This window comes from Oryctolagus cuniculus, chromosome 11 (genome assembly GCF_964237555.1).
Source record: "Oryctolagus cuniculus chromosome 11, mOryCun1.1, whole genome shotgun sequence".
Lineage (NCBI taxonomy): Eukaryota > Metazoa > Chordata > Mammalia > Lagomorpha > Leporidae > Oryctolagus > Oryctolagus cuniculus.
Genome location: NC_091442.1, coordinates 110,065,161 through 110,092,463, shown reverse-complemented (window position 1 = coordinate 110,092,463; position 27,303 = coordinate 110,065,161). Strand labels below are relative to the sequence as shown.

The following is a 27,303-nucleotide window of genomic DNA, read 5'->3' as shown; positions in this document are numbered from 1 at the left end:
CCCCTCCTCCCACCACCCTTCACCTCCCAAAGGACAAGAATAAAAAGGGGGGCGGGGCAAATCCCCCAGGTCTAGATGAGCTGATACTTTAATTAAGGGAGAATAAATGGGTCACCTCTGACAGCTCAGGGAGTGCAGTCGCTTAGCACGCAGCTCCTCTTTCAACACCTGATCACCATGGTGAGCTGCACTGTTGCTGAGCAGAGACAAAGCGGAGCTCCAGCGGAGGCCGGCCAAGGTCACTGCCAACCAGCGGCAGCACTCGCGGCAGACCTGGGAGTCCTCGCCTCTGCGTGCTCCGTCCCGCTGGGATCCATCCCGGCTGCCTCCCGCCACGCGACCTCGGCCAGCTGGCAGGTCATTATGTGCGCTAATGGTGCTGACACTCCGGCTGCCAACACCAACTTCCCGAATGTGTCAGGGCACCCAAGTCCCCTCGCCTTTCCAGAGCTGGATATTTAGAGAGGGAAGCTCAGCTCTGACGGAGGCAGGTGGCAGAGCTCCCCTGGCATCTTCTAAGATGAATGACAGGGTAGAGGACAGGGACATGGGGACTGCGCGTCCCTCCCCTTGCCCAGGTCTCCATCCTAGACTCGTTCTCTGCCTCTGAGCAACTCTGTGACCTTAGACAAGTTCCATAAACTCAGTGAGCCTCAGCTTTCTTGTCTGTAAACTGGGACAATAACACCTGCCTCGAACAGCTGTTGGGGGTGGATATACAGGTGCCCAAAGGACCGCCTGTGTGGGCCACAGAGGAGATCCCTGCTGTCTATTTGCTGGATGCGTGAATGAATACAGCTTCGGTGGTCCTGTTACCGGCAAACTGGGGATAGCAACTTCTACCTGATGTCACATGAAATGAGACTGGAAGATGTATGTAGACATGTATGCGTGTGCTGACTAGACAGGAAAAATAGGCTTATCTTCTCATGGCACTCAGTAACAAAACCTGTAAGGTTTGGACTTAACTATCGAGGGAAGCTAAGGGGATGCTCTGTTTTAGTACTATCTTTGAAAACCACTGCCAAATTTGATGACCATTTCGCTGAGATAATCAGTTTGTATGTGGTCCACACCCAATCCTCATCCAGGAGATGAATGAATCGAGAAGAGATACGTGGCCAAAAACAGTCCACAGACTGAAACAGCATGGCCCTTCTTTGCACCCTTGAGTGCTCTGGCCTCTGCGCTTCTCAGTCTATCCCGCATGCAGGGCTGGAGCCTTGGGCTGGCCAGCGCTGACATGGGAAGCCTCGGTGTGACCGTCAGCTGCACGTGCACGTGGCCCCTCTCCATGGCCTCTGCTGGAGCAGGGGCACGGTGGCCCTTGAGCTCAGGTTCAGCCCAGGGAATGGGGAAAAGAAAGTGTCTGGAAGAGGGTATCTGGGTCCTCTGAGAAGCCTTGGTTAGGTCCAGGGTCGGGGAGCAGAGGAATCGCAGGTGGATCGACCTGGGCGGGCTTCACAGCCAGCTCCTGGCTGTCACTTAACAGCTGTGTGATGGCGGGCCTTGATCTCATGCTCTGGAAACAGAGGCGGCTGCTCTCCTGGATAACTGTGATTATTTTGAGGCTTCCTCAAATCATAAAGCAATGCCCGGGTTGAGCCCTTGTTGCTATTTCAGGGGTGGTAGAGACTTGGGGATCCTGGCTAGCAATGACCACTTCGTGAGCATTTCTCTCCTTCTTGGCATTGCCTGTGTAGGTGGTTCATGTCCATGTGTGCTCTGGGAGGAAGGGAGGGGGGTGCTGCATTTAACACCTCCACGTTACTCATGGGAAAGCCAAGGTCTAGATAGGTGAACCAGGTTGCCCGAGGCTGCACAGCTAATTAACCGTGGTGCTGGGATTTGGAGCCAGGCCGTGGGCAGCTGGAGGCCAGACTCCTGACCGGTAAGCTTGGGGTCTCCGCAGAGCATGACAAACAGGGAACGCTTTGTCACTCAGCATCAGGGGAACACCTTCCCTCCTCCCCGACCCAGCAGCGCCAGGCTACAAAGGCAGCCCCGGCTGGGGCTGGTGAGCAGGAGTGGGGGTAGAGGCCAGCCTAGGAAGCAGGGGGCAGGAGCATCTTGGGGGCAGGGGCCAGGCTGCAGAAGCTGAGCCACGATGGACATCTGCCTTGGCACCTCCACCTGCTAGATGCCCCGCCAATGGCTTCCTTATTTGTAAAATGGGAAGATTATGCAGCCTCATGAGGCTGCTGCAGGGTGAAATAAAGCAGGCAAGAAACGAACACACGGAGGGCAGGCGCTGTGGAGTAGTAGGCTAGGCCTCTGCCTGTGATGCCGGCATCCCATATGGGTGCTGGTTCAAATCCCAGCTGTTCCACTTCCTATCCAAGTCTCTGCTATGGCCTGGGAAAGCAGTAGAAAGTGGCCCAAGTGCTTGGGCCCCTGCACCCACATGGGAGACCTAGAGGAAGCTCGTGGCTCCTGGCTTTGGATCAGCCCACACATCCCTTGTTGGGTGGGGTAACTGGCACATAGTAGGTGCTTGAGAAATGGCTGCTGCCTCGTCTCTCCCTGAAACCTGCTATTGTTCTGGGTGACAAGGTGAGGCACAGTGGCACAGCCAGAGACCACTTAGCGAGAATCCTGGAGGCAGAAACACTCGGCGGTTAGAATTCACACTGGCCTCCACCATCTCCTACTCCTGTGGCCTTGGGCGTGCCACTCCCCCACTTGTTCCTCAGTTGCCTTATCTTTGCAGTGGGCACAACAGCGCTCTCTTTGCAGGCCTTTGAGAAATGAACTCCTCTGTGCAGCAAACGGTAAATGGCAGCACTTAGGACTCTGATCAGCTCCTGCGTGCTCTTGAGTGGGCCCGCACACCCTCCACCTGCCTGCAGAGGGCGCAGCAGAAATGCCTGCACCTGGCCTTGGGGTGGGGCTACAGGGGCCCGGGAGGGAGGGCGGGTCCTCAGCAGGTGCATGGAATTAGAAAACAGCTGGCAGAGTTAGACAGGTGCACAGGTACCGACCTGGGAGCCCACATGGTGCGCGCACTGCACACGCGTGCACTGCACGCACGCGCGCACACACACACACACGTGCACACACGGCACACATGGCACACACTCAGACTCCACTGGATTTCTGTGCTTTTCACCTGTTCAGCCAGGTTATGACTCACCTGAGTGAGCTGTTTTACTTCTCTTTCTTTGGATTAAAAAAAAAAAAAACCCACCCCAGCCTGGGGGTCCCTGGGTAGCCCAGGACTATTTCTCACCTTGATGGGGCCAGGTTGGATTCAGGCATGAGAAGTGCAAGGGCTGGGGGGCTGGCTCAGCCAGCAGCGATTTGACTCTGCCAGGCTTGTCTGGGAACCAGGAAGAGGGAGAGCTCGCAGCGGGCGAGGCGCTGTGCTGCCACCTACACGGAGCCCCTTCAGCCGCGCCGCCTCCCTGGAGCTCCGGGATCTGCCCCTCGTGCATCCCGCGTCCACCCCGTGAACCAGCGGAGCGGCGGCCCCAGCGCGCCCCCCGCGCCCCCAGGCCCGCGCGCGGTCCCTTACCGGAGCTGGCGCGGCTCGCAGTCCACGCCGGGCAGCAGCAGCCGCGCCGCCTGGCGTACGTCGTCGCTGTCCATGGAGAAGCTGCGGCGGTGGCCTGCGTGCGCCACGGCCACCCGGATCCACTCCATCAGCGGCGGCAGCACGAGGAAGGGCCTGCAGCGGGAGGCGGGAGGCGGGGACGCGCGGTTAGAGCGGCCATGGCGGCGGGGGCTGCGGGCCCGGCCCCACCCCCGGCGCGGCCCGCCGCGGCTCCCCCACCTCCCCACCCTGCGTCCCCCGGAGCCCCTGCCTCTGAATTCCCGCGCAGGGGGAGAGCCTTTGGAGGCATCCGGACCCCACCGGAGACCCCGGGGCGGGCGTTTGGGAATCTTTCGGCCTCAGTTTCCTCATCTGTAAAAGGGGGCAGTGTGTCTAGGAGAGGGCACGCTGTCACTACTCGGTGACTCGTATCCCTGGGCGATCATGTGAACACGAAGGAAATGAGTCACTTAAAGCACCAAGCACAGGGTCTGGAGCCAGCAGAAGGCTCGGGATAGCCTGGTGTTCTTGCTCTGGGCTCCAGGATTCCCGGCCCAGTCCCGAGATGTGGCTCCCGCCCCCCGGCTTGCTCCCCGTCATCATCTGGAGCTGTCCCAGGCCTCAGCTCTGCCCAAGCACGGCGGGGCCAAAAGGCTGAGCGCCTGGAAACAGCACTGAGAAAGCCGGGCCAGCAGCAGCCTGCCCTGGAGGAGAAGCCAGGCTGGGCGCTGGCCCAGGAGCAGCCAGCACAGCTGGGCTCTGAGGACCCAGTCCTGGCCCTGACACTCTGGGAGCCTCAGGTCCCTCCCGTGCTAATGCAACCGGGCAGGGGCTCCAGCTTGTGGCAAGCCTGAACTGAGACAAGGCCTCTGACCCAGCGGCAGCTTCCCAAATGTAAACCATTTGAGCAACTTCTCACTTCTTCCAGACGCTGTACATCCTGCCCTCTCACTGGGCATTCCTGGGGTGAGACGTGGGGGCGGGGAGCTTTTGAAGAACACCAAGACTTGAGTCCTGTCCTAGGATTCGGACTTAGCTGGTCCAGGGTGCTGCTGGACACTGGTAGTTTATAAAACCTCCCCAGGGGGCTGACACTGTGGCATAGTGGGCTAAGCCTCCGCCTGCAGTGCTGGCATCCCATATGGGTGCCGGTTCGAGTCTCGGCTGTTCCACTTCTGACTGAGCTCTCTACTATGGCCTGGGAAAGCAGAAGAAGATGGCCCAAGTCCTTGAGCCCCTGCACCCATGTGCGAGACCTGGAAAAAGCTCCTGGCTCCTGGCTCCTGGCTCCTGGCTTTGGATCAGCCCAGCCTTGGCCATTGCAGCCATTTGGGGAGTGAACCAGTGGATGGAAGAATTAGCAGAATTCTCTGTCTCTCCTTCACTCTCTCTGTCACTCTGCCTCTCAAATAAATACACTTTTTTTTTTTAAACCCTCCCCAGGTGAATCGATGTGCTTCAGAATGCTCTGGAAGGCTTGTTAAAAACGCAGGTTGCTGGCCCAACTCCCGGAGTTTCTAATTTGGTGGATCCGAGGAGGTGCCCATGAACCTGCATTTTGTTTTTTTTTATACAAGATATTTATTTTACTCATTTGAAAGGCAGTCTGACAGAGAGAGAAACAGATGTTCCACCTGCTGCTTCACTTCCCAAATGACCACAACAGGCTGAGCCAGGCCAAAGCCATCCAGGTCTCCCACATGGGTGGCAGGGGCCCAGGTACTTGGGCCAGCAATCAGCTGCCTTCGCAGGCACGTTAGCAGAGCGCTGGACCGTCAGCAGGGCAGCTGGGACTGCAACTGGCGCTCTGATGTGGGACGCCAGCATCACAGGCGGCGGCTCAAACCCGCTGCACAACAATGAACTTGTTTTAAGTCAAGGACTCACATGGGTGCTGCTCGTCTGGGGACCACACTCAAAGAGCTCTCTGCTCTAAGGGAACCACGAGAGGGCCTGGGAATGACCTGGCAGGAGGCGGGAAAAAACGCGGATTCCCTGGGCGTGTCTCCGGATTGGCTGATCGTGTGGAGGGCCATCCCTGGCCGTGTCGCCAGATTGGCTGATCGTGTGGGGGCCAGAGACATAACTGCAACCAGTAGCCCTTGTGAGTCAGATTTAGGGGCACCAAGGAACACACTTGGAGAAGCACACTACACAGAGCCAGGGCCACCACAAGGCTAAGGGCTGCCTCAGGTGTGACATCTGGGGAGGCCGGGATGTGCTAGTAGGTTCTAGGGGCTTCTTTCTCCTCCCCTCGCTGTGGGGCTGCCATCCAGTCCATGGGCTGGAGAAGAGGGTGGTGATTCAACGGCAGACGAGGCAGCCAGCTCCCCTGGGAAAGGCAGGGGTCATGTGCTTCCTGCAACGATTCTGGCTCCAGTCTCGCCAGAGTCAGAGCTGTGTCTGCCATGGTGCTTAGGCAACCATCCCGGCAGCTGCTTCTTGTGGGGAGCAACTCGGACTAGACTAAGTTACTGGAATTAAGACTTATTCTATGCATCTGCTCTCCCACAATATGGCGCTGGGAGAGGAGGAAACAGCTTCTACACAGCTGCCTCCAGTTCAACCAATAAACTGTAGGACCTGCTCCTGATTGGAGGAGAGCAGCGTACTCGGCGTGTGGGTAGCAGAGCTGGGATTGGTGGAAGAGGACTATAAAGGAGGAGAGAGACAACATGCACCAGGAACATCTGAAGGAACACCTGTGCAGCCCCCCGCGGAAGTGGGGAAAGTGGCTAGGGGGAACCGCCCTTCCACGGAGGTGGAAGGGACGGTAGCCAACCCGGGAAGAACCAGCAGCAAACCCGGGGAGGGCCGAGCAGACAAAAGAACAACGCAGGGTCCTGCGTCGTTCCTCCACGAAGAGGGGGAGCGACATAATGGTGCCGTGACTCGGATATGAAGCCTAGGCAGGGTTTAGTGTCGTTCCTCCGCGAAGAGGGGGAGCGACACTTCTGACTACGCCCATTTTACAGATCAGGAAGATGATCTTTATTGTGGCTAAGGACCAGAAGGCTATGACATCGCAAAGCCATGGCCAGAGAAGGGAGGCAGACTCCAGTCACTGGACTAGGTAGCCCGGGTGCTGTAACCCCAGGTCTTGGCATGTACCTGCTGCACCGGGGAGCTCATCTCGCCCTGAAGCCTGCATGTTCACTCCTGGCCATGCAGCTCAGTTCCCTGTATGTTGGGCCCTTTAACTACGCACACTCCAAGTTCCCTTCAACTCCCATCTCCCCCTGGGCCTTTCCCCCTGATAACTCCAGCCTGCACAGACCTCACTCCACGGGGCTTCCCTGGCCTGACCCACCAGCTCTGCAGTAGCCCCACAGAATATAAATTCCACGAGGGAGAACTTCTGCCACTTTGCTCGCTGCTCCAGCTGCGGCCCCAGGCCAGTGCCTGGTAGGCTGCAGGACTTCATAAATATTTGTTCATGAGACACACTCCGGTTTACCTATCTCTCACTGGGTGACACTAATAAAATCGAGTGTCTGGACCTGCGGCCCCATGGGGCAGACTCCCGGGGAGTGTCTGCCCGAAGCAGCCTGCCAGTTAGGCTGTCTGTCTTGTTCTCCTGTTCTCTTCCATCACAGAAACTGAATCAGACGCTCAATAAACACACGTTGGCTTGCAATGGAATTGGATTCCATGGTCTCAGGTGAGGATTCGCTTTTTGTCACTGCGTCTCCATCTCGGTTGGAAATCAACCACCCACCCCCCACCACCACCACCAAGAACTCCTCTCTGGGCAGCTTATCAGAGGCGCCCTGCTCCTGTCTTTCCTGGGCTGGGTGGCCCCACCTCCCCCACCCCCACCCCAGCATAGCCCGCTCCCCCTGAGCCCAGGTCCCTGGAGGGCTGGGTTTCCATCACAGCGCTGGCTTTCGGCTCCTGCCTTTTATGCTGCAGGCCCAGCGAGTCCCAAGGCACACAGTCAGCTCCTGATGAATTCTGAAGAGAAGCAAAAAGACACTCCACTGCCTTCCAAATAACACCTTTTCCAAGACAGCCGGCAAGGCGTGGAATAAGAAATCGAACCCCAGGAGTCCAGCTTCCTCTGGAATTTTCGATGTGCCTAATCTCTCCTTCCAACACTGCCTTCTCTTTGTCATTCTGACATCCACAGTTTATAAGCTCATGAATTCTTTGCCAGCAATTCATTAAAAACACCTTATCTTGTTTGTTCGGGGGCGGGGCGGGGAACAGCATTTGTTGTGATGTTTTCTTTGGGAGAGTTTGAGACGTTGCATTCTCCTGATACACATTTTAAGAGGACAGTGTTCGCTGCCTGCTACTTGATTCTGAGCTTAATTCAAGTGCCCAGGGCTGGAAAAAGTTTCCGGAGCTCCAGTGGAGTCATCGCTAGACGGCTGGCATTGGGACTGTGCAGGGAGCTTGTGAGCAGCATGGCATAAGTCCTCACCTCACACCTAGAGATTGGGGTGGATAGGTCTTGGGGGTGCAGCCTGGGCATGAGCACTCTGAATTAAGTTCCTGCGGGAATTCTGGGCAAGCCAAGTTTGTTCATCCCTGACCCTGTGATCTGAGATAAACAGGGCAATAGGTCAACGCCTGCAGGACAGGTGTCACCAAAGCCTTCGCTCCCTACGGCGATTGGAGAGGTACTGGGGTGGGACAGAAGGCTCTGGAAGGGGACAGAAATTCCAAAGTGATCAAGTTAGCGCAGGAAGGATGCTGAGGCCCGGGGATGGAAGACAGGCACGGGTGAAAAGGTGCAGGGAGATCTGGAGACGAGGGATTGACAAGGTGTGGGGAGCTCGGGCAGTAAACGGGGTGGTGCGGTGTGCGGGCAAACCCTGCCTTGGGATTTTGCAGCACCACAGCCCAGCTCTGGGTCTCTGCTAGTGGCTCCCTGACAGACTCTGGCCCTTGTCCCCCTGTGGATGTCCTACTGATGGGCACAGAAAGAGGCCATGGCTGGACTTGGGGAATATCGAACGACAGGCACATTTAGAGCAAGTATGTGAAAAGATGAAACTCAGGATTAGGCCACGGGAGCTCACTGATGAGATGTCATCTGGTAATGTCACTTATTAATCCAACTCTTCTTTCGGGAGCATCCGTATTCCAGGCATCGTTCCAGGGGCCAGGATACAGCGGAGAACAGGGCTCAGCAGGTCCCTGCTCTCACAGAGCTAACTGGGGAGACTGATAAGAAACACAGAAAGGGGGCCCGCGTTGTGGTGCAGCGGGTAAGCCTCTGATGTGACACCTGCTTCCCATATGGGAGTGCTAGTTAGAGTCCCGGCTGCTCCACTTCCAATCCAGCTCCTTGCTAAATGCACCTGGGAAAGCAGCCCATGATGGCCCAAGTACTTGGGCACCTGCCACCCATGTGGGAGACCAGGATAGAGCTTCGGGTTCCTGTGTGGCCATTTGGAAAGTGAAGTAGCAGAAGCAAGTATCTCCCTCCCTCCCTCCCTCCCTCTCCCTCTATCCCTCCCTCTCCCTCTCTCTCCTCCCCACATTTCTCTCTCTCTTTCTCTTCTTGTCAAATAAATAAATAAATCTAAAAAAAAAAAAAAGAAACTCAGAAACCAATGCATAAGAAAGCAATGACAAAATTATGTCCAGTGGTTCACTGCTGGGGTGTCAGGGCAAAGAATACACAGGTTAAGAGGAGGCTGCTTGGAGGGCCTCCCTAAGAAAGTAACAAGACCTTAAAGCTGAGAAGAAGCCAGCCATTTCTGTATGTAGGGGGAGAAACATCCCAGACACAAGGAACAGAGTGTGCAAAGGCCCTGAGGCAGACAAGACCTTTCCCTGCCCTTGACAAAGAGTTTCACAGGCGTCATCTTCTCATTGCCCTTTCCCACCTGGCGAGCTGGAGGGCTAGCGGCGATGGGTGCCTAGGATATCTGTGAGGAAGGATCACTGTAGGGGGCTGAATAACGGGCCCCAGAGGTATCAGGGCTGCGTCCCTGGAGTCTGTGAATGCTGATGGCAAACGATTCTGCTGCTGTAACTAAGAGTCCAGGGAAGGCAGGACGGTCCTGGGCTCTCCAGGCAGCTCCTAAATGCTATGGGTCCTTGTAAGAGGGAGACGGAGAGAGATGTGAGACAGAAGGACCTAACACTCACACAAGCGGCTCTGTGGCTGGCTTCCAGGCCGGAGGCTGGGCCCACAAGTCAAGCGAGGCCCAGAAGGCAGCTCAGGAAGCTGCAGAAGGCAAGGAAACCGATTCTCCCCTCCGAGCCGTCAGAGGACAGCACCTGCCGACGCCCGGGTTTGTGCCCGGTGCCCCTGGTTGTGGACTTCTATCTGCAGCACGGAGAATCAGGGGGTGGGGTGGAGAATGAACGTGTACTGTCTTCCCCCAGTAAGTTCATGGCCATTTGTTACAGCAGCTCGAGGAAGCCAAAGCAGTCGCGGAGCCAGGGTACTGACGAGGCAATGAGGGCCATCAGGGTGGGTCCAGCTAAGCAAAGGAGCCTGGGACACACAGAGCCCAGGGCCAGGCATGCGCAGAAGGGTGACCATGGGAAGAGGCACTGAGCGGGCAGCCACCTGCAAGCCAGGCTCCCGAACAGTGGGAAAACAAAGTCCTGTCGTTTGAGGCAGCACTAGGCGATGGGGACACGTGTTGCTGCAGATTTCAAAGAAAGCTTGGGCAAGGGAGCCCTAACCCCAGGATACCAGGCAGGTTTCCGTCTGCATCTGAGGGGCTCCGACCAGAAGCTCACACTCTGTAGGGAGCTGACAGTTTTGGGGTCCACGTCCTGCAATCGAACGGCAATAGTGGACAAGTTCAAAGCTGTCTGGAGGACATCCAGACAGAAGCAGGTTTTTTTTTTTTTTTTTTTTTTTTTTTTTTTTTTTTTTTTTTTTTGACAGGCAGAGTGGACAGTGAGAGAGAGACAGAGAGAAAGGTCTTCCTTTTGCCGTTGGTTCACCCTCCAATGGCTGCCGCGGCCAGCACACCGCGGCTGGCGCACCACGCTGATCCGATGGCAGGAACCAGGTACTTCTCCTGGTCTCCCATGGGGTGCAGGGCCCAAGCACTTGGGCCATCCTCCACTGCACTCTCTGGCCACAACAGAGAGCTGGCCTGGAAGAGGGGCAACCGGGACAGAATCCGGCGCCCTGACTGGGACTAGAACCCGGTGTGCCAGCTCCGCAAGGCGGAGGATTAGCCTAGTGAGCCGCGGCGCTGGCTCAAGAAGCAGGTTTAGAAGCCCGGGCTTTGGAGAGAGACGGAGCAGGAGTCGGATTCCAGCGCCACATGCTGGCTCTATGACCTTGAACAAGGCTTTGCAATTTTCCTGCCTCAGTTCTCTCATCATGAAAATGGGTATAACAAGGGGACCCAATTCAGAGCGGGTGGCTGACTAAATAGCACCCCCCACCATCAAATGGCTTCATCCTGATATTGGCACCCGCGAGCGGTGTCTTCCCTGGGAGACAGACTTTGCACACATGATGAAGGAAGAGTCCCGAGATGACCCAGAGTTCCACAGGTGAGCCCTAACGGCAGGCACAAGGTCCTGAGAGGGACCCCAGCAGGAACCGGCCTTGCTGCCACCTGGAGGCTGAGCCCGCACGAGCTGTTTTGAGCCTGCCCGTTTGTGTGAGTGCTGCAAGCAGCCACAGGGAGCACGGCCTACGTGGGGCTCAGAACTGGGTGTGACGACGCACAGAAGCCCGGTGCCAGGTCCCGCAGAAGTGCTCCCCATCATCAGCTGTCATCAGCATCCCCTACACGGTGCTCAGCCCGGCTCACCCTGCTCCTGGCCAGATGCAGGCAAAGGCCTCGCCCCCCGGAGCCACGCGGAGGGAGGTTGGTCCAGCCTTTCTTTTAGACACGGTGTGGCCTTGACTTTCCCCGTGGTGGCCGTTCCCCAGGCTGCCTAGGGATTCGGATGTTTGTGTAGGAACCACGGCGGAGTCGCTAGGAGGCACTGCCCCGCGCTGGTTTCTATAGCAATGCTCACCACAGGCTCACCCTGAACGCAGCAGGGGTAAGAGGTGGTCCTCACTGGTTACTATAGCGACAGGGGGCGTGGCCAGACTGCAGCCAGCTTGGATGGGAGGAACCAGAGGGTGTGTTCTGGGGCAGTGGTTTTGAATCGTAAGGTGCTCACCTGATTTTGGGAAAACGCAGGTTCCGATTCAGCAGGTCTGGGGCGGGGCCCGAGGGTCTGCATTTTGAGTGAGAGCTTGGCAGTGACTGTGACTGCGGGTCCATGGGACACATTCTGAGTCACTGAGTCGGAGGCAGCAGCATCAGGACTCCAGCCAGAAAGCAGGGAAGGTGGCCGCTGGGGTGGCGTCTAAGACGGGGAAAGTGGGACCACACGTGACAAAGCTTCGAGAGGAGCCCGAGGCCCAGGAAACAGTGGGCTGGAAGAAGGACCGTGTCTGCACCCAGAGCTCCCCACGAAAGCTGGGTCAGCGCATCAGATTGACTGAGCCTAGTTCCCAGTCCGGGCCGAACCGCAAGGGCGGCTGGGAAAGCCAGCGCCGGTTCATCTCAGCTCTGGCCACAGGGGCGGGCTGCTCCTCCAGCAATGCTAGTGGACCTTTTGTCTCGGGGAGCTGATTTAAACCAAACCGCCATTCTTTTGCCAGAAGGAGATTTCGTACCAGGAGAGTGTCTGGTATCATCTCAGGAAGCCTTGGGGTGCTGGCGTCCCGTGTCCGCTTGGCGAGGTCGCGGTACCCTGACAGCTGGCCTCAGTGTGGCCCTGCAGCTGTTTCTCCCGATGAGATTCACACTGGAATTGGCAGAGGGTGAGTAAAGCGGCACAGGCGCCACCATGCGGTGGGCTCCGTCCAATCAGCGGGGTGAGTCTTAGGAGATAAAAGACTCCCTTTCCCGGAGGAAGAGGCCATGCCGCCAGCCCAGGGAGGATCTGAGGGTCCAGCCACATCACGCCTCACGCTGGCTGGCTTCCTCTGAGGGTTTTACAACTGCCAGTTCCGTAAGTCTGATCTGTGTGTGTGGATGTATGTGTATGTATGAACAGATAAACCAACAGGGCATCCATCCATGCATCCATCCATCCATCCGTCTATCCATCCTCTATCGATCATCTCTCTATCCGTCCATCTCTCTCCCTCCCTCTCTCCACCTCAACCCAATCCTGTTGGATCTGTGACCAATAGCCGCCTGCAATGGGATTTAATTACACACACAGGTGCAGCCTCCTGCCCCCACAGCTGCCCCTTCTCCACTGCACAAGACTGCGGGAAACTTGGGGTGCTGCACTTCCCGACACTGCCTGGGGACCCTGAAAGGAGGCATCCTGGGGGCAGGTTGATGCCTTCAGGGCAAAGTAAGCCCTTTTGTACCCAGAAGGCCAAGTCCTCTGCACCTGGGGCAGTGACGTAAGCTGCCTGAAGAGGGCACTGGGAGATTTTTGCCGATGGCACCTGCAGGCCTGCAAGCAACCATGGAAACTTCTCTTTGGCTTCTTCTCACATGTTCTGCGGGAGGTGACTGAGAGGGCTAGGGGGCTCAGGCGTGGGTCCAGGCGGGGCAAAAATGGTCACCTCACAAGGCCGGTCCCCTCCTTGCCCACCAATGGCAGCACAGAGGTGCTGCTTTCCTCCCCCCTCCCCCCACCCCGCCCCGCTTTCCCAGGCTGTGGCTCCATCTGGCCTCTGCCACTGTAACAAACCACCCCACAACGTGGTGGCTTCTGATTGCAACAGCTGGGCCTGGAGGCCCCAGGTCCAAAGTCAAGGTGCCAGGAGGGCAGCACTCCTTCCGCGCCTCGCCCAGCATCTGGAAGTCGCTGGCATCCCTTGGCTCATGGCTGCATCGCTCCCGGCCCTGCCTGCTTCTTCACATCGCCTCCTCTCGCTCTAGGTGGGTCCAGTCTCCATGTAGGGACACTTGTGATGGGACTCAGGGTCAGAAATCCAGGAAAATCTCCCCGCATCAAGGTCATGTCTGAACCACACCTGCAAAGCCCCTCCCCCCTCTTTTCCTTTATGCGTGAAGCTTGCAGGTCTGGGGATCAGGACCTGGTGGCTCTAGGGGCTGCTACGTGGCTATGCACCTGGCACCCGCATCTTAGCCTATCTGCCTGGGCATTTTCTCATGAGGTCCTGGGTCTGCAGGATGCTAGCTCTGAGCTGCAGGATGGTCAGCAGGCCCGGTGTCCTTTGTCACAGCCCACGTGGGGTCCGGCACACCAGCCCGCCCCCTCCTCCTCCCTAGTTGATTGCTATTGGCTGTGCCACAGTACAGCCTGGCTTACAGGCATGGAGGCCTCTGCGGTGGGCAGCTGATCTCCCATGGGGTGGGATGATGACAGAGCCCAGGATATAAATGGAAGCCACAGCTCCAGCGGTGGGGAAGCCACAGGCTCTGCGGGGCTGGCCAGGAACCCTCCTCACAGCCTTGGGCACAACAACGGACCGTCCCAGAGGTGGCAGAGGCGACCTGGCTTCACCCCCGGGCAGAAGTGGCTCGAGAGGCCTCCAGGGGCAGGGCTCGGCCTGGGTCAAGGCCAAGAGGCAGAGGCCAGGATGAGCTGCCAGGAGTCAGGTGCGCCCGGCTCTGTCTCTAGAATGCTCAGAGCAGCTTGCGGCTTCGCAAAGGAATCCACTGTGCCATCAGATCCGGGACTGGTGTGGCAGACGGGGGCTGCTCCCCGCACACGCGTGAGCCCGGCCACCACCCCTGGCTAGCTGTGGGGCCTTGGACAAGTGACTCAACCTCCTGTGCCTCAGTTTCCTTGTATGTAAGACGGGCATGTGCAAAGGCCCAGCGGCAGACTGGGGTGTGGTGCTTGGGAGGAACTCAGCTTGCTGTGCCTGGATCTGAGCGGAGGAGAGCGCGCCGTGGAGGGAAAAGACCTGGTGCAGACCATGCTCAGAGGGAGGCAGGGGAGGCGCCTGGCGACTTCTGGACTAGAACTCCAAGTTCCCAAGACTTGAATTCTTCCTCTGTTGGAGGAATACTCAAGAAACACAGGATGGACATAAACTTAGGACTTCTGACAAGCAACACTAGGAGCGGTTGACAGAAATACCTCTGAGGATGCAAATGACGGTGAGCCCTGACTCTGCTTAAAGAATCGGTGCGGAATATTTTCACACCGCAGCAGAGACTGCTGGCTGTCTCTCTGCACTTCTGTTCTTCCTCCTTAGTAAGAGAAAACCCCTGCTCTTTAGCTGGGCTCATGACCACCCTGCCACCAAGATGACGGTGCTGAGCCTCCCTCGTCTCTTACGACAGGGATAAGGAGAAGAAGTGGGATTTCCAGGACAGGCCCTAAAGAGAAGCTGCCTAACCTCCTCCAGCACGCCTTTATTCTAAGGCATGAATATGGACACAATGGCTGGTGCATAAGCAGCCAAACTGGACCATGAGGTCATGATTAATGTTTCAACAATCCTAGCACTATTTATTTTATTTCAATGAAAAGTCTCAAATTACACTCACTCATGAAAGTAGAGCAACAAGATAGATGACTCAAGATTTCTGGCCAGGGCTTAAGTAGCCATTCCTATTCTGGATTTTTCCTTCCAGACTTGGTTCAAAGGAAAAATGAACTATCTTGTTCACACACCTGCTCTTTGGGTTTCCTGTCTCTCATAGCTGCATCCAATTCTGTGTGGCACTTCTAGCAGTTCCCACATCATTTCAGTCGTCCTATTTATCTATTTTATCTTTATGCTCATGGATTTGAGTTTCTTTCTGTTTACTAAAAACGTATACAAAGCTTTCCTTTAGATGGTTATCTTCTCAGAACTGTACACTTGTGGGGCCAGCACTGAGGGTAGCAGGTAAAGCTGCTACCTGCAGTGCCGGCATCCCACATGGGTGCTGGTTCGAGTCCTGGCTGCTCCACTTCTGATCCAGATCCCTGCTAATGGCTTGGGAAAAGCAGCATTGGATGGCCCAAGTGCTTGAGCCCCTGCACCCACATGGGAGACCTGGAAGAAGCTCCTGGCTCCTGGCTTTGGCCTGGCCCAGCCCTGCCGTTGTGTCTTCTGGGGAGTGAACCAGCGAATGGAAGACCTCTCCTAACTCTGACTTTCCCAAAAAAAAAAAAAAAAAAAAAAAAAAAAAAAAAAAAAAAAGCCCTGTGCACTTGTAACCTTGGGACTACAATCATTCTGAGGAGCGTACTTGCTAAAATATTTGCTACAATGAATTGTGTTCATTTATTTGAAGGGGTAAACAAAGTTATGCGAAGTTGAGTTTTGTCCATCAACCGTATGTAAACTTGTAAGGACAGCCTTGAACTTCCTATAATCAGCCCAACCAACAAGAATAGCTATACAGATGCTCTTGGGGCCAGAAACACACCTCGAAGTCTTTCTTCTCGCAGAAGTTTTCTTGCAAGCAAAATATTTAAATTTAAAGATTAATACATCAGTTTCCAAACACCAGGCAGAATCTGTCCTGTGAGCCCAAGGCGGAGGGCCCGCGAAGGAGGGGCCCAGCGCGGCCTGGGGCTGCCTCTGCTGTCCCCAGCGTCCTCACCCCTGGGCTGTGGCTTTGCGGAATTGATTCTAGTTCCCTTGTAAGAACTCCCTTGACCTCGCAGTACCCTGCGCTCGGCAGCGTGACGGGATTGGCTTAAATTCACGCTCCAGCCCCGCTCAATCAGAATCCTCCTCCAAACGCAGACTCAAGACAGCTAAGACTCCCTGGGCCATCGGCACTGTCACAGAATAATCTGGGCTCTGTGCCTGCCGCTCTGGGCCTCAGGGCCTCCCCAGGCAGACATACCAGGGAATAGAACCTTCTTGGCTAGCTTAAAATAACAGTACACTATTTTGAAAGACAGAAATAACAACATCGATAGGAGTTAGAAAAGCACCTTGGAGGGCGGCTTCTGGTGGAACCTTCCATCCAGGAGAACTTTCCGCTCTGATGGACAAGTCCTAGGATTGTGCTGCCCCATTGTGGGGTGCAATCCGGACTGGACTGAGTTACTGGAATTAAGACTTATTCTATGCATCTGCTCTCCCACAATATGGCACTGGGAGAGAAGTAAACAGCTTCCGCACAGCTGCCTCCAGTTCAACCAATAAACTGTAGGACTTGCTCCTGATTGGAGAGCAGCGTACTCGGCGTGTGGGCAGCCGAGTTAGGATTGGCAGAGGAGGACTATAAAGGAGGAGAGAGACGGCATGCACCAGGAACATCTACGAGGAACATCTAGCTGAAGGAACACCTGTGCAGCCCCCGAGAAGAGCCGGCCGGCGGTGTGCCGCTCCCCTGCGGAAGTGGGGAATGTGGCCAGGGGGAACTGCCCTTCCACGGAGGTGGAAGGGATAGTAGCCAACCCGGGAAGAACCAGCAGCAAACCCGGGGAGGGCCGAGCAGACGGAAAGAACAGTGCAGGGTCCTGTGTCGTTCCTCCACGAAGAGGGGGAGCGACACCCATGGAGTTGCCAGCGGCCTCGTGTGGCCCCCAGGCACTAGAAATGCATTTGGCGGGATGGGTTAGTGGCCACTCTACTGGATCACACAGTTCCATGGGCTATCTTTTGGGTCAGTACTGGTCCAGACAAAAGTTGAAGTAGAGGGGTCGGTGCTGTGGTACAGCAGGTTAAAGCCCCAGCCTGCAGCACCAGCATCCTATATGGGTGCTGGTTCGAGTCCCAGCTGCTCCACTTCCAATCCAGCTCCCTGCTAATGCACCTGGGAAAGCAGTGGAGGATGGTCCAAGTCCTTGAGCCCCCGCAACCACATGGGAAACCAAGAGGAAGCTCCTGGCTCCTGCCTTTGGATTGGCTCAGTTCCAGCTGTTGCGGCCATCTGGGGAGTGAACCAGTGGATAGCAGATCTCGCTCTTCCCTCTCCTCTCCTCTCCTCTCCTCTCCTCTCCTCTCCTCTCCTCTCCTCTCCTCTCCTCTCCTCTCCTCTCCTCTCCTCTCTTCTCTCTCTCTCTCTCCATTTCTCTGTAACTCTTTCAAATAATAAATCTTAAAAAAAAATTAAATGATGAGTTAGACAATGTCTTGATGGCCAAGAACCTCAACTCTAAATTTTGTACTCAATGGCAATAAGCAACCTTATGAAAGATTTTTCCGATATAGTAGTCTTCCTTACTTTTTAACTTTTATTTATTTGAAACGTAGAGAGAAAGAGCGCTTGTCCATCGGCTGATTCACTCCCCAAATGCCTGCAGCAGGTGGGGCTGAGTCAGGGGGAAGCCAAGAGCCTGGAACAACATCCGGGTCTCTATTGTGGGTGACAGAGATCCGAGTACCTGCGGCACCATCTGCTGCCTCCCAGGGTGCACGGAAGCAGCAGCTGGAGTCAGAAGCAGAGGGGGGACTCGAACCCAGGCACTCTGATGTGGCATACAGACTTCCCAAGCAGCAGCTCAACCCCTGAGCCAAACGCCCATCTCTTCCTCACGCTCAGCGGCATGGCTTTTGTACTGTTAGTTTTTTTTTGGTTGTTATAGCTAACGCACATGGTGCACCTCTTTAAGTCCAGTTCAGCGTTAGATTGGCTATAAATGATGGATAAATAAGCACAATCTGTCTCAGACAGCCCCGGTGTGCCAAGGATAGCGGGATAATAAGAATAAAGAGAGAAGGGCGCCACGCAGCATGAAAGGGCTCCTTTGAAAACGCAAGGGAAGGAAATGGGCTAGAACTGCCCAGTGCCTAGAAAAATTAAAAAGGAACCCAGAGAAAGGAAGAGAAGAAAAGAAAAATGCCCAGGAGCCTTAAAAACCAAGGCAGAGACGGGGGGGAGGGGGCAAAGAGGCGGCTTTGGGGCCTGCACAAAACCACCACGTGGCCTTATGGTGGATTTATGAGCTGTTCGTGGGCACAAGCAGGAAGCACAGGTGCGCCTGGCTTCTCAGGCCGCCCTCTGCCGAGTCTGGGGGTGAGGGATGGCAGCCAGGAGGGAAGCTCGTGGTTCTAATAAAAGAAAGAAAATCAGGAGAGCAGCACGTGGGTGCTACCCAGGAAAGGGCTCCTGGAACACAGGGCAGCTCACTCTGTCCACACACGCTGGAAAGGAGAGAAGGAGAGGGAGTGTGTTCCCTCCCACCCACGCTGGCCGGTCCTACCTTTCCTGGGAGAACCCAGTGGCTCCTCTCTCTCGTGCCAAGGAAGGGGTTGAGTTCTGGGGCCAGCCCTAGGGTGGCAGAATAACCGCCATCCAAAGCTCACAACCGAGGAAGCAGCAGAGCCCGCCAGGCTGGGCACTGCCCTTGACGGAGCTGGCCGGGTGCAGGGTCTGGGCTCGGCGGGGTGCAGGGTCTGGGCTCGGCGGGGCTGCAGGAGTGGCTCTGAATGGGCACTGGATGTAAGGGAGGTGGTCACTGTGCAGATGTCACCCACCCCCGACACCTCTTTCACCCACAGGTAATGGAGAGCAAATGCGGTAAGGGCGGCGGGGGTGGGGGGTAGGGGGTGGGGTGGGGTAGGGCAGAAGTGCAATTATATGAGAGACGTGCAGTCAGACACCGTCTTCTACATCAGGCCCTTGAACACCTAGGTCAAGGTTGTTTCAAATGTAAACCCTAGGCTAAGAAAAACACAACATCATCAGGTTCAGAAAAGAAAATAACTGGGCAACAAAGACACCACTAACACGTCAGGGTCCTGCCCATTTCCTTGAAGTTCTCCAGCCCCAACTGTGGCAATACCATAAGATGCCCAGAGGGGGAGCTCCTGTGCCCGGGCTCCGTGCACAGGTCGCGTTCTTACTGCTTTTCCCATTAGACGCTAACACCTGTTCTCATTCTGCTTCTAGCTTTCCAGCCACTCAGTCTGGCTGTAGATCCCTCTGCCCAGTGCTGCGATGAGTCCAAGCCAAAGCACTGATTTACTCAACTCTGAGTCTCCACTCCAAGTGCCCGCCTTCCATCTGTCTGGGTATACGGCCCCCTCCTATCACCTTCGACACCACAGACCCTTTTTCCCAGGCTCAGTGGGGGCAGCTCCTGCACTGGGTGTGCCTCAGGCCCACACCCCAGGCTGAGCAGAAATCAGTCACTGGCCTCTTCTGGACTAGCCGGGCAGGCTGCAAGCTCAAGTCGCACCCAGGTCACTGCAAAGCTTGGGTGGCGGCTCCTGTGTCCAGATCACCAGCACGGGGGTCCCTGGGATGCAGGAGCCATATTATTCTCCTTTGGCTCCTTCCTGTTGAGTGTTCAGGGCAGAGCCTTTCATAGGAGCAGAGGAGACCTAATTCTTGTCAAGCTGATGGCTGTTTGCAAGAGTGCCTGCCGTGCCGCCAGACACTGGTGTGTTTTAGTCCCTGTGCTGCCAAATAAACAGACCAATGGCCAATGAGCTCTAGCTGCCAATCAGGAAATGGGAAAATCTGTGCCCTGCAGGCTTGCCTGGTACGCAGAAGGCACTTGTAATTGACAGCTCATTTTAGGCACTGAACAGTTGCATCTGAATTAGGAATTGGAGTGGTTCTGGAAGCCCCAACAGGCCAAAGTGGGAGTCCTGATGGAGGCTCCAGGGAGCAGATCTCTACTCGGCATAAAACTCACAGGAGCTGAGGCTGGGACAGGAAGCCGCAGGGCTACTGTCTTGGTCGGACTGTCCCGTGCACAGTGTGTTGTGTTCACTGTTTGTCGTGAGGTAGAATCTGATGACTTGGGGAGCCCCTCAGAACCCTCAAAGTCCAGCCCTCCTTATGTAATGGATTGGCCATTTAAGATAGGATTGCTGCATAGGGGCTGGCGCTGTGGCACAGCAGGTTAACGCCCTGGCCTGAAGCGCCGGCATCTCATACGGGCACCAGTTCCAGTCCCGGCTGTTCCTGTTCCGACTCAGCTCTCTGCTATGGCCTGGGGAAGCAGTAGAAGGTGGCCCAAGTGCTTGGGCCCCTGCACTCATGTGGGAGACCCAGAAGAAGCTCCTGGCTCCTGGCTTCAGATCAGTGCAGCTCTGGCCATTGCGGCCATTTGGGGGAGTGAACCAGTGGATGGAAGATCTCTCTCTCTGTCTCTACCTTTCTCTGTAACTCTTTCAAATAAATAAAAATAATTTTTTTTAAAAAAAGATAAGATCACTACATTAGTTTCATGATCATTGCCTGATCTTAGCTTCTCTCTTCAATCCTTTGGCATTGCTGCCAGGATGAACGCACTCCTGCGTAGACCTGCTCTTCTGGTGAGACATACCCGCATTTCTTAGCCTGGCCACTGCTTAACTGGCACCAATCTACGTTCTCAGTCTCTCATGCTCCCATCCACACCTGTCTAGCACTGTACACTTTGGTCTCACCAAATGCCCAGCCATTTCCGGAACATCCCGTGTGCGCCCGTCTCTCCCCGTCTTCCCCCAGCTGCTGAACTCTTCTCTTTCTACCCGCTCTACCCAGTAAAGTCCCCATGATCTCCCAGGGTGCTGCTCAAATGTCGCCTGCTCTGAGCAGTGGTCTCTGAGGGTCCCCCACGCTCACAGCACAGTTAGCCACCTGTTCCCTGTGATTTCTGTAGCATTCTGTGCATGGTTCTAAACACCACTGATTTGTAGCATATTATGGCTGCACCCCATGCTTTCACCACCAACCCCAACCACACGGTGGGGAAGCACATGAATTGTGCAGTTTTGGATCCTCCAAAGTGGCCCAGAGTAGCGCCTGTCACTCCTCACGTTGACTCTGATATGAATTTCCCAGTCTATTCCAGCTCCTCCGTTAGGCTATCAGCTTCACGTGCGCAGGGCTTTAGCCTGCGTTCTGCTGTATCCTGCAGGTGTCCTATCAACTTTGAGTGAATGAATGGGTGTTTGCTATGTGAAGGAATGAATGCATGACTGTGAATTTCCTTGGCATGAATTGTGGCAGGTTTCCCACTTCAATCTGGGGGGTGGTTCCCTGGAATGGCTGAGGTAGGCTAAGGAGGAAGATAAAAATAGCAAAACGTGGCTTGTTTTCACTTGCATTAGGGTAGGAATTTCACATAATTAAGATTTAATGAGAACCAGGCTTGGGTAAAAACTATGTTAAGACAGACTCAGGATCCTGCCAACAACCTAAAATTAACCCCAGGGGCTCTCAAAGACTTCAGAGTGTGGGGGAGACATGAGACAGAAAGGAAGGGCCAGCATTAGGTGATTTTTCCTCCCAAATTCATACGTTGCCTGTGCCGGATCCACTGTCACCATGAAAACCATCCATGTGGCAAGGACTGGCAGGATGTCCCTGGCCACAGGGCCCTTGGAATGCATGCCAAGGCCATGCTAGGACCAGACAGCAGAGGCAGACATGCTCACGAACAGGGCTGAAAATGGCCACGGCCACATGGGGCTGTTCCTGGGTAGTCAGGGCAGACTTGGGATACTGCATGGTCCAGGAGTTGCTTGCAGCCCATACTAAGGAGACTCAATTTGTTTTTGTTCAGTTCAACTCAATTTAATTCAGTCTACCAGTTACTGAGCTTCTTTAAAGGCCTTGTAGGATCTCAGCTGGCTCACCCTGAACTTTGCCTTCCACCACTCTCCCCGCTCACTCATGCTGCTCCAGCCTCCTTGGCCTCTTGGCTGGTCCTTGCACATGCCAGGAATGCTCCCACCCCAGGGCCTTTGCACTGACTGTTCTCTCTGCCTGGTGAGAGCTTTCCTCAGATAGCCACATGGTTTGCTGCCTTTCTTTAGGTCTCTGTTGAAATGTTACTTCCTTAGAGAAATCTTCCCTGAACACGCTGCCTAAAATAGTGCCTTGCAGGGGCCTGTGATGTGGCGTCACAGGTTAACCCACAGGCTGCACTGCCCTGTCTACTTCCCTTCCAACCCAGCTCCCTGCTAATGTGCCTGGGAAAGCAACAGAGAGTGGCCCAACCTGTGCCCACATGGGAGATCTAGATAGAATTCCAGGCCCCCGGATTTGGCCTGGCGCAGTCCTGGCCATTGCCGCCATTTGGGGAATGAGCCAAGATTTATTTATTTGAAAGGCAGAGTTACAGAGAGGGAGTGACAGAGAGAAAGAGAGATCTTCCACTGGTTCACTCCCAGGAGCCTAGAATTCCATCTGGGTCTTCCACATGGGTGGCAGAGTCCCAAAGTACTTGGGCCACCTTCTGCTGCTTTCCCAGGTGCTTTAGAAGAGAGCCAAACTGGAAGTGGAGCAGCCAGGACTCGAACTGGCGCTCCTAAGGGATGTTGGTGTCAAAGGCAGTGGCTTAACTTGCGAAGCACAACACTGGGCCCAGTATTTATTTATGCTTTGACCCTTGCTGCCTTCTTTCGCACTGAACTCCAAGAAGGTAGCTATTTTGCTTGGCATACAGCAGGTGCTCTATAAATATCCACCAAACGGAGGAACGAATAACTCAGTACTGCTATGAAACAGCATCGACCCTTGGTGATACTGAGACGTCCCAGATCTCAGGGAGCTGCTGGTCTAATGTGAAAAGCACGAGAAGAGCCGCTCTCACGCCCACCGCCCACGGGAAAGCTCTGTGACAAGGAAACGCACCAGTCTTCCGGCAGACAGAAGTAGGAGTGGCCACACCAGCCGCAAGTGAGGCCTGGGGGCACTGGGGGATCCTGTCCCGAGCATGCATGTGGAAGGAGAAGGGTTTGCAAAATGCATCCAGGCCGAGGGAGTCCGATGGGGACAGGCTGGGCAGTTCCGGGGACTCTGTGTGACCGGGGACAGCTGAAGGGGGAGGTGGGTGGGAGGCGTGCTGGAGGATGAGCCCGAGAGATGACTGATGCTCGCAGTGGCAGAGCCATTCACGGAGCAGCGGGCACACGTCGGGGCCCTCAGTACAGAGAATCTCCTTAGAACAAAGGTCTGGGCCGAGTTTCATGGAGGATGAGGGATTCGAGGTCTGGCCCGCAGGGTTCATCCCAGCAAGGGGGTCTGGCATGGCCACACAGCCCTGGCTTTCTGGGAAAGCCCCGGTGGCCATGAAGTCCGCTCGACTGTCCTCCACGACAGGTGCATACTTGAGAGTGAGCTCCTGACTGCTGACCGGGGACAGTGACCATCAGGGAAGGAAGCATGAGGCAGGCTGTGCAAAGCGCAGGGTGACCTGGGATAACAGTGCCCTGGGTCTGCCAAGGGAGCTCGAGGGAAGGGTCCCAGAGGCAGTGGAAGCTGCTGTGGTCATTGCCACTGCTTTCAGGTTGGTCCTTGGCCTCACCCATTTGCTGGTTTCCTTGTCCCTCTGCACAATGCCCTGCTGTTCCGGGGTGGGGGCGTGGCCGGGGAGGGGTGGGCTTCTGTGAATGAGGCTAAGAGAGAACAAGCCATCCAAGACTGCACAAAGGGACCGGCTGGAGTCTGAACTCAGCCGAGGGAAGGGGTTGGAGGCCTAGGAGCCGCCACCCCACTGCCACCCCACTGCCACCCCTGCCACCCCACCCCCACCCCGCCCTCCACCGGCCTCTCCGCCGGGATTCCTGGGCAGGCTTGGACCTGCCTGGCTGAATCATGACTGGATTCCTCCCACCAGAATGAAGGAGGCCTTCCCAGTGCATGTTTCTGATTTGAGTGGAAAACACAGGACAGAGCTAAATAATGCAGAATTACGAGCCAGCAAACACAAGCATCAGGCCAACCCAAACCTGGGACTGGGGAGTCTTCCTCTTCCAGACTTGGCTAAGTGCGCGTGCAATGGAGTTGGCACAGAGGGCGAGCTGACAGCCTGCCGTTGGAGGGGGCTGGCGCGCTCTGGCTCATTCTAAACGCGATACAGGAAGATGGGTGGGGGTCCCCAGAGATGCCCCAGAGCAGCGCCCTGGGGTCTCTTTGGTCATGCAGAGGATAGCGTGTGCCTTTCGGCAAACTGTGAGATTTTTCTGGAATCAGTCTTGTAAAAGTAACTTGGGAAAAGCAACTCCCCTGCCTCCAGCTTTGCTGCGAGAATCTTGCGAGATCCCCAGGGAACAGGCACCCACGCGCTCCAAGATTCCCGGCACTGCACGAGCCAGGTGGGCACCACTCCTCCTTACAGGGCCCGCAAGGCCTTGGCCCCCAGAAGAGCAACAGCGTGGGGCCGGGGGCCTGCTCCTGGCAGGGCCCTCCTCCTCGGCAGGGACTCGCTCACACAGGCCACCGGGGGCCCGCGCATGAACCTCTCGGCTGCTCTACTCCAAACAGGTGATTATTTTTCTTCGACACCCTTTCCTTCCTCCTGGGGGTTTCAGTCACACTACTGTGGGCAGTTTTAAAAGAACACGAGTTGGAAACAACACAAATGACCAGCGACCAGGGAGCTGTTAGGCAAATGATGGGACATTCACAAGACAAGATACTCTGAAGTCATTACAAATGATGTTGGTGAACGTTCTGTGGCGGGAACAGGGAACTCCTTCTAGTACACTCTCAGGTGAAATAAAAAGACATAAAGTTATACACACTGTGTATAACCGTTCTAATACCCCTGACTCCTTGCATTAAAGGAATCAAGAAAATATACGAGAATGATCATTCTGGTTACCTCTGGGTAGTGGAATTGTAGGTAATAGTAATTTTCTTTCTTATATGTTTCCGTATTTTTCAAAATTAAAAAAGAGCATAAATAAGTTTTCAGTAAAAAAATTAGGCTTACATAAATATCTGAGTTCCTAGCATCTTGTGTTGTACCTGTGAAAAAAACCACAGCACAGCCCCCAGGAGCACACACCGGAAGTGAAGGGGAGAATGTGGTAACGTCGTAAAACCCACGGAAGACGATTGCCACAGAGAAGCTATGTGTGCAGTGTTAGACCTGGAAAAATGTAGGACCAGCTCAGAGTGGGGCCGGCGTCTTGGGGTTGCAGGTTAAGCCACCGCCTGCAGTGCTGGCATCCCACATGGGCACTGGTTGAGTCTCAGCTGCTCCACTTCCCTGCTAACATGTGTGGGAAAGCAGTGGAGGATGGCCCAAGTGCCTGGGTCCCTGATACCCAGGTGGGAGACCTGGAAGAAGCTCCTGGCTCCTGGCTTCCACCTGGCCCAGCCCTGGCCGTTGCAGCCATCTGAGGAGTGAACCAGTGGATGGAAGATTTTCTTTCTCTCTCTCTCTCTCTCTCTCTCTCTCTCTCTCTCTCTCTCTCTTATTCTGCCTTTCAAATAAACCTTTAACAAATACCTGCTCAGGCCTGTGTCTGCTGGGGAAAGACCAGGTTCTCTGAGCCCAGCCCCGTGTTGGCTGCTGGCAGCAGCACCATTTTGAAGGCCAAGTGGAAGCCCGGGCTGGGGCAGGTGGATTGCACGTGCTTTGAGCACGCTTTGTCGTGGCAGCCCTCTTTGCTCCCAGGCATTCGGCCCCTGCCCGGCCCTGCCCTGCCCTGCTGCATCGGCTCTTACTTTGCACTGGGCAGCTTCAAGAACTCAGCTTCACTGATTTTCTCCTTTTTAAAAGTTTTTTCCCCCCTGAATGTTCACAGCACCCTAGGCCCCAAACACAGGGCGTACCAGGAGCTGCCAGTTGAGGCATGTGAGAAAGAGCTGCAAACCCTGGGCCAATGTGGCTTCCCTTGGGGTCCCCCAGGAGAAGGGGGCAGCGGCTCTCCCTGGGAGACAGAGACCTGGCACTCAGGCAGCCGGGGACTTCTCTGTCTTAGGGACTTTTACAGGAATCTTCCAGACGGCGGCTTCCTCCCTCCCTGCTCTGTCCCCTGCCACTGTGTCCTAGGCTGGCCTTTCTATCCTCCACCCACTCAGCACCAGGTGCTGGCAGGCGACCAGGGACAGGGAGCGATGATCAAAGCCCCGCCTCTGCCCCCGTGAGGAGCTCAAAGGCGGGCAATGCAGACAGACCCAGCAGCAAATAGCGACTCTGGGGTCGTGTTGGGGCCAGGAGGTGCAGTCACAGGGTTTGGCTCAACTTCCAGCTCATCCGCTCTCCCACTTAAGCTGAGTGACCTTGGGCAAGTCCTTGAACTTACCGTCCCTCTATTAGCTGAAAAGTAGCAGAAGAAGTAGATTGCAGAGAGCGATGACGAGGCTTAACAAGGGTAACCAGGGAAGGCGGCAGCAGGGGCTGGCACAGACTGGCACTTAGGATCTAACTGTTCCCCAGAGCCTCATGGAGTACAGAGGAAGCCTTCTCCCACCAGGGGGCGCTCTGGCTGAGGGTTTACAGCAGGGGGCTGGTGCAGCTGAGTCTTTTTTTTTTTTTTTTTTTTTTTTTTTTTTAACGTCTTGATTTGAGAGGAGGGCAGAGAAAGGCAGACACAGACACAGAGATAGATTCCCCACTCTTTCTGTTCCCCAAATGCTTAGGAGCCAAGACTGAAACCCAGGCACTTGGATACGGGATGTGGCCATTCCAGGTGGTATCTTAATTGTTGTGCCAACATGTGCCCTCTCCTTTAAATTTGTATTTACTTATTTTATTTGATCTGAAAGGTAGACAGACAGAGATCTTTCATTTGCTGCTTCGCTCCTCAAATGCCTGCCACAGCCGGGGTTGGGCGGGCTGAAGCTAGAAGCCAGGAGGCAGGAACTCCACCTAAGTTTCCTAGGTGCGTGGCAGGGATCCAAGCACTTGAGCCATCCCCTGCCGTCTTCCAGGGTGGGTGTGCACCAGCAGGAAACTGGACCAGAAGTGGAGTAGCTGGGACTCGAACCAGGCACCAGGAATGGGCATGTCCCAAGTCTGACCCCTGGCCATCGCTGTGGTGCAGTGGGTTAACGCCCTGGCCTGAAGCAACGGCATCCCATATGGGCTCCAGTTTGAGACCTGGCCACTCCACTTCCGATCCAGCTCTCTGCTATGGCCTGGGAAAGCAGAAGATGCTCCAAGTCCTTGGGCCCCTGCACCCGTGTGGGAGATCAGGAAGAAGCTCCTGGCTCCTGGCTTCGGATCGGCACAACTCCAGCCGTTGTGGCCAATTGGGGAGTGAACCAGCAGAT

The 27,303-nt window shown here is 55.5% G+C and overlaps 1 protein-coding gene across 5 annotated transcripts in view; it reads right to left on the bottom strand.

Moving 5' to 3' along the window:
• The window catches only part of ABTB3 (ankyrin repeat and BTB domain containing 3), a 292,977-nt gene that overhangs the window by 59,647 nt on the left and 206,027 nt on the right, over positions 1 to 27,303 (bottom strand). For 4 of the 5 annotated variants that reach the window (XM_051846044.2, XM_051846043.2, XM_051846041.2 and 1 more), the window contains exon 4: positions 3,515 to 3,667. In XM_051846044.2, coding sequence (XP_051702004.1) covers positions 3,515 to 3,667 — 153 coding nt within the window. Of the gene's footprint in view, positions 1 to 3,514; positions 3,668 to 3,803; positions 3,976 to 27,303 lie in introns of those variants that run through there. The other variant, XM_051846045.2, reaches the window with a different exon arrangement.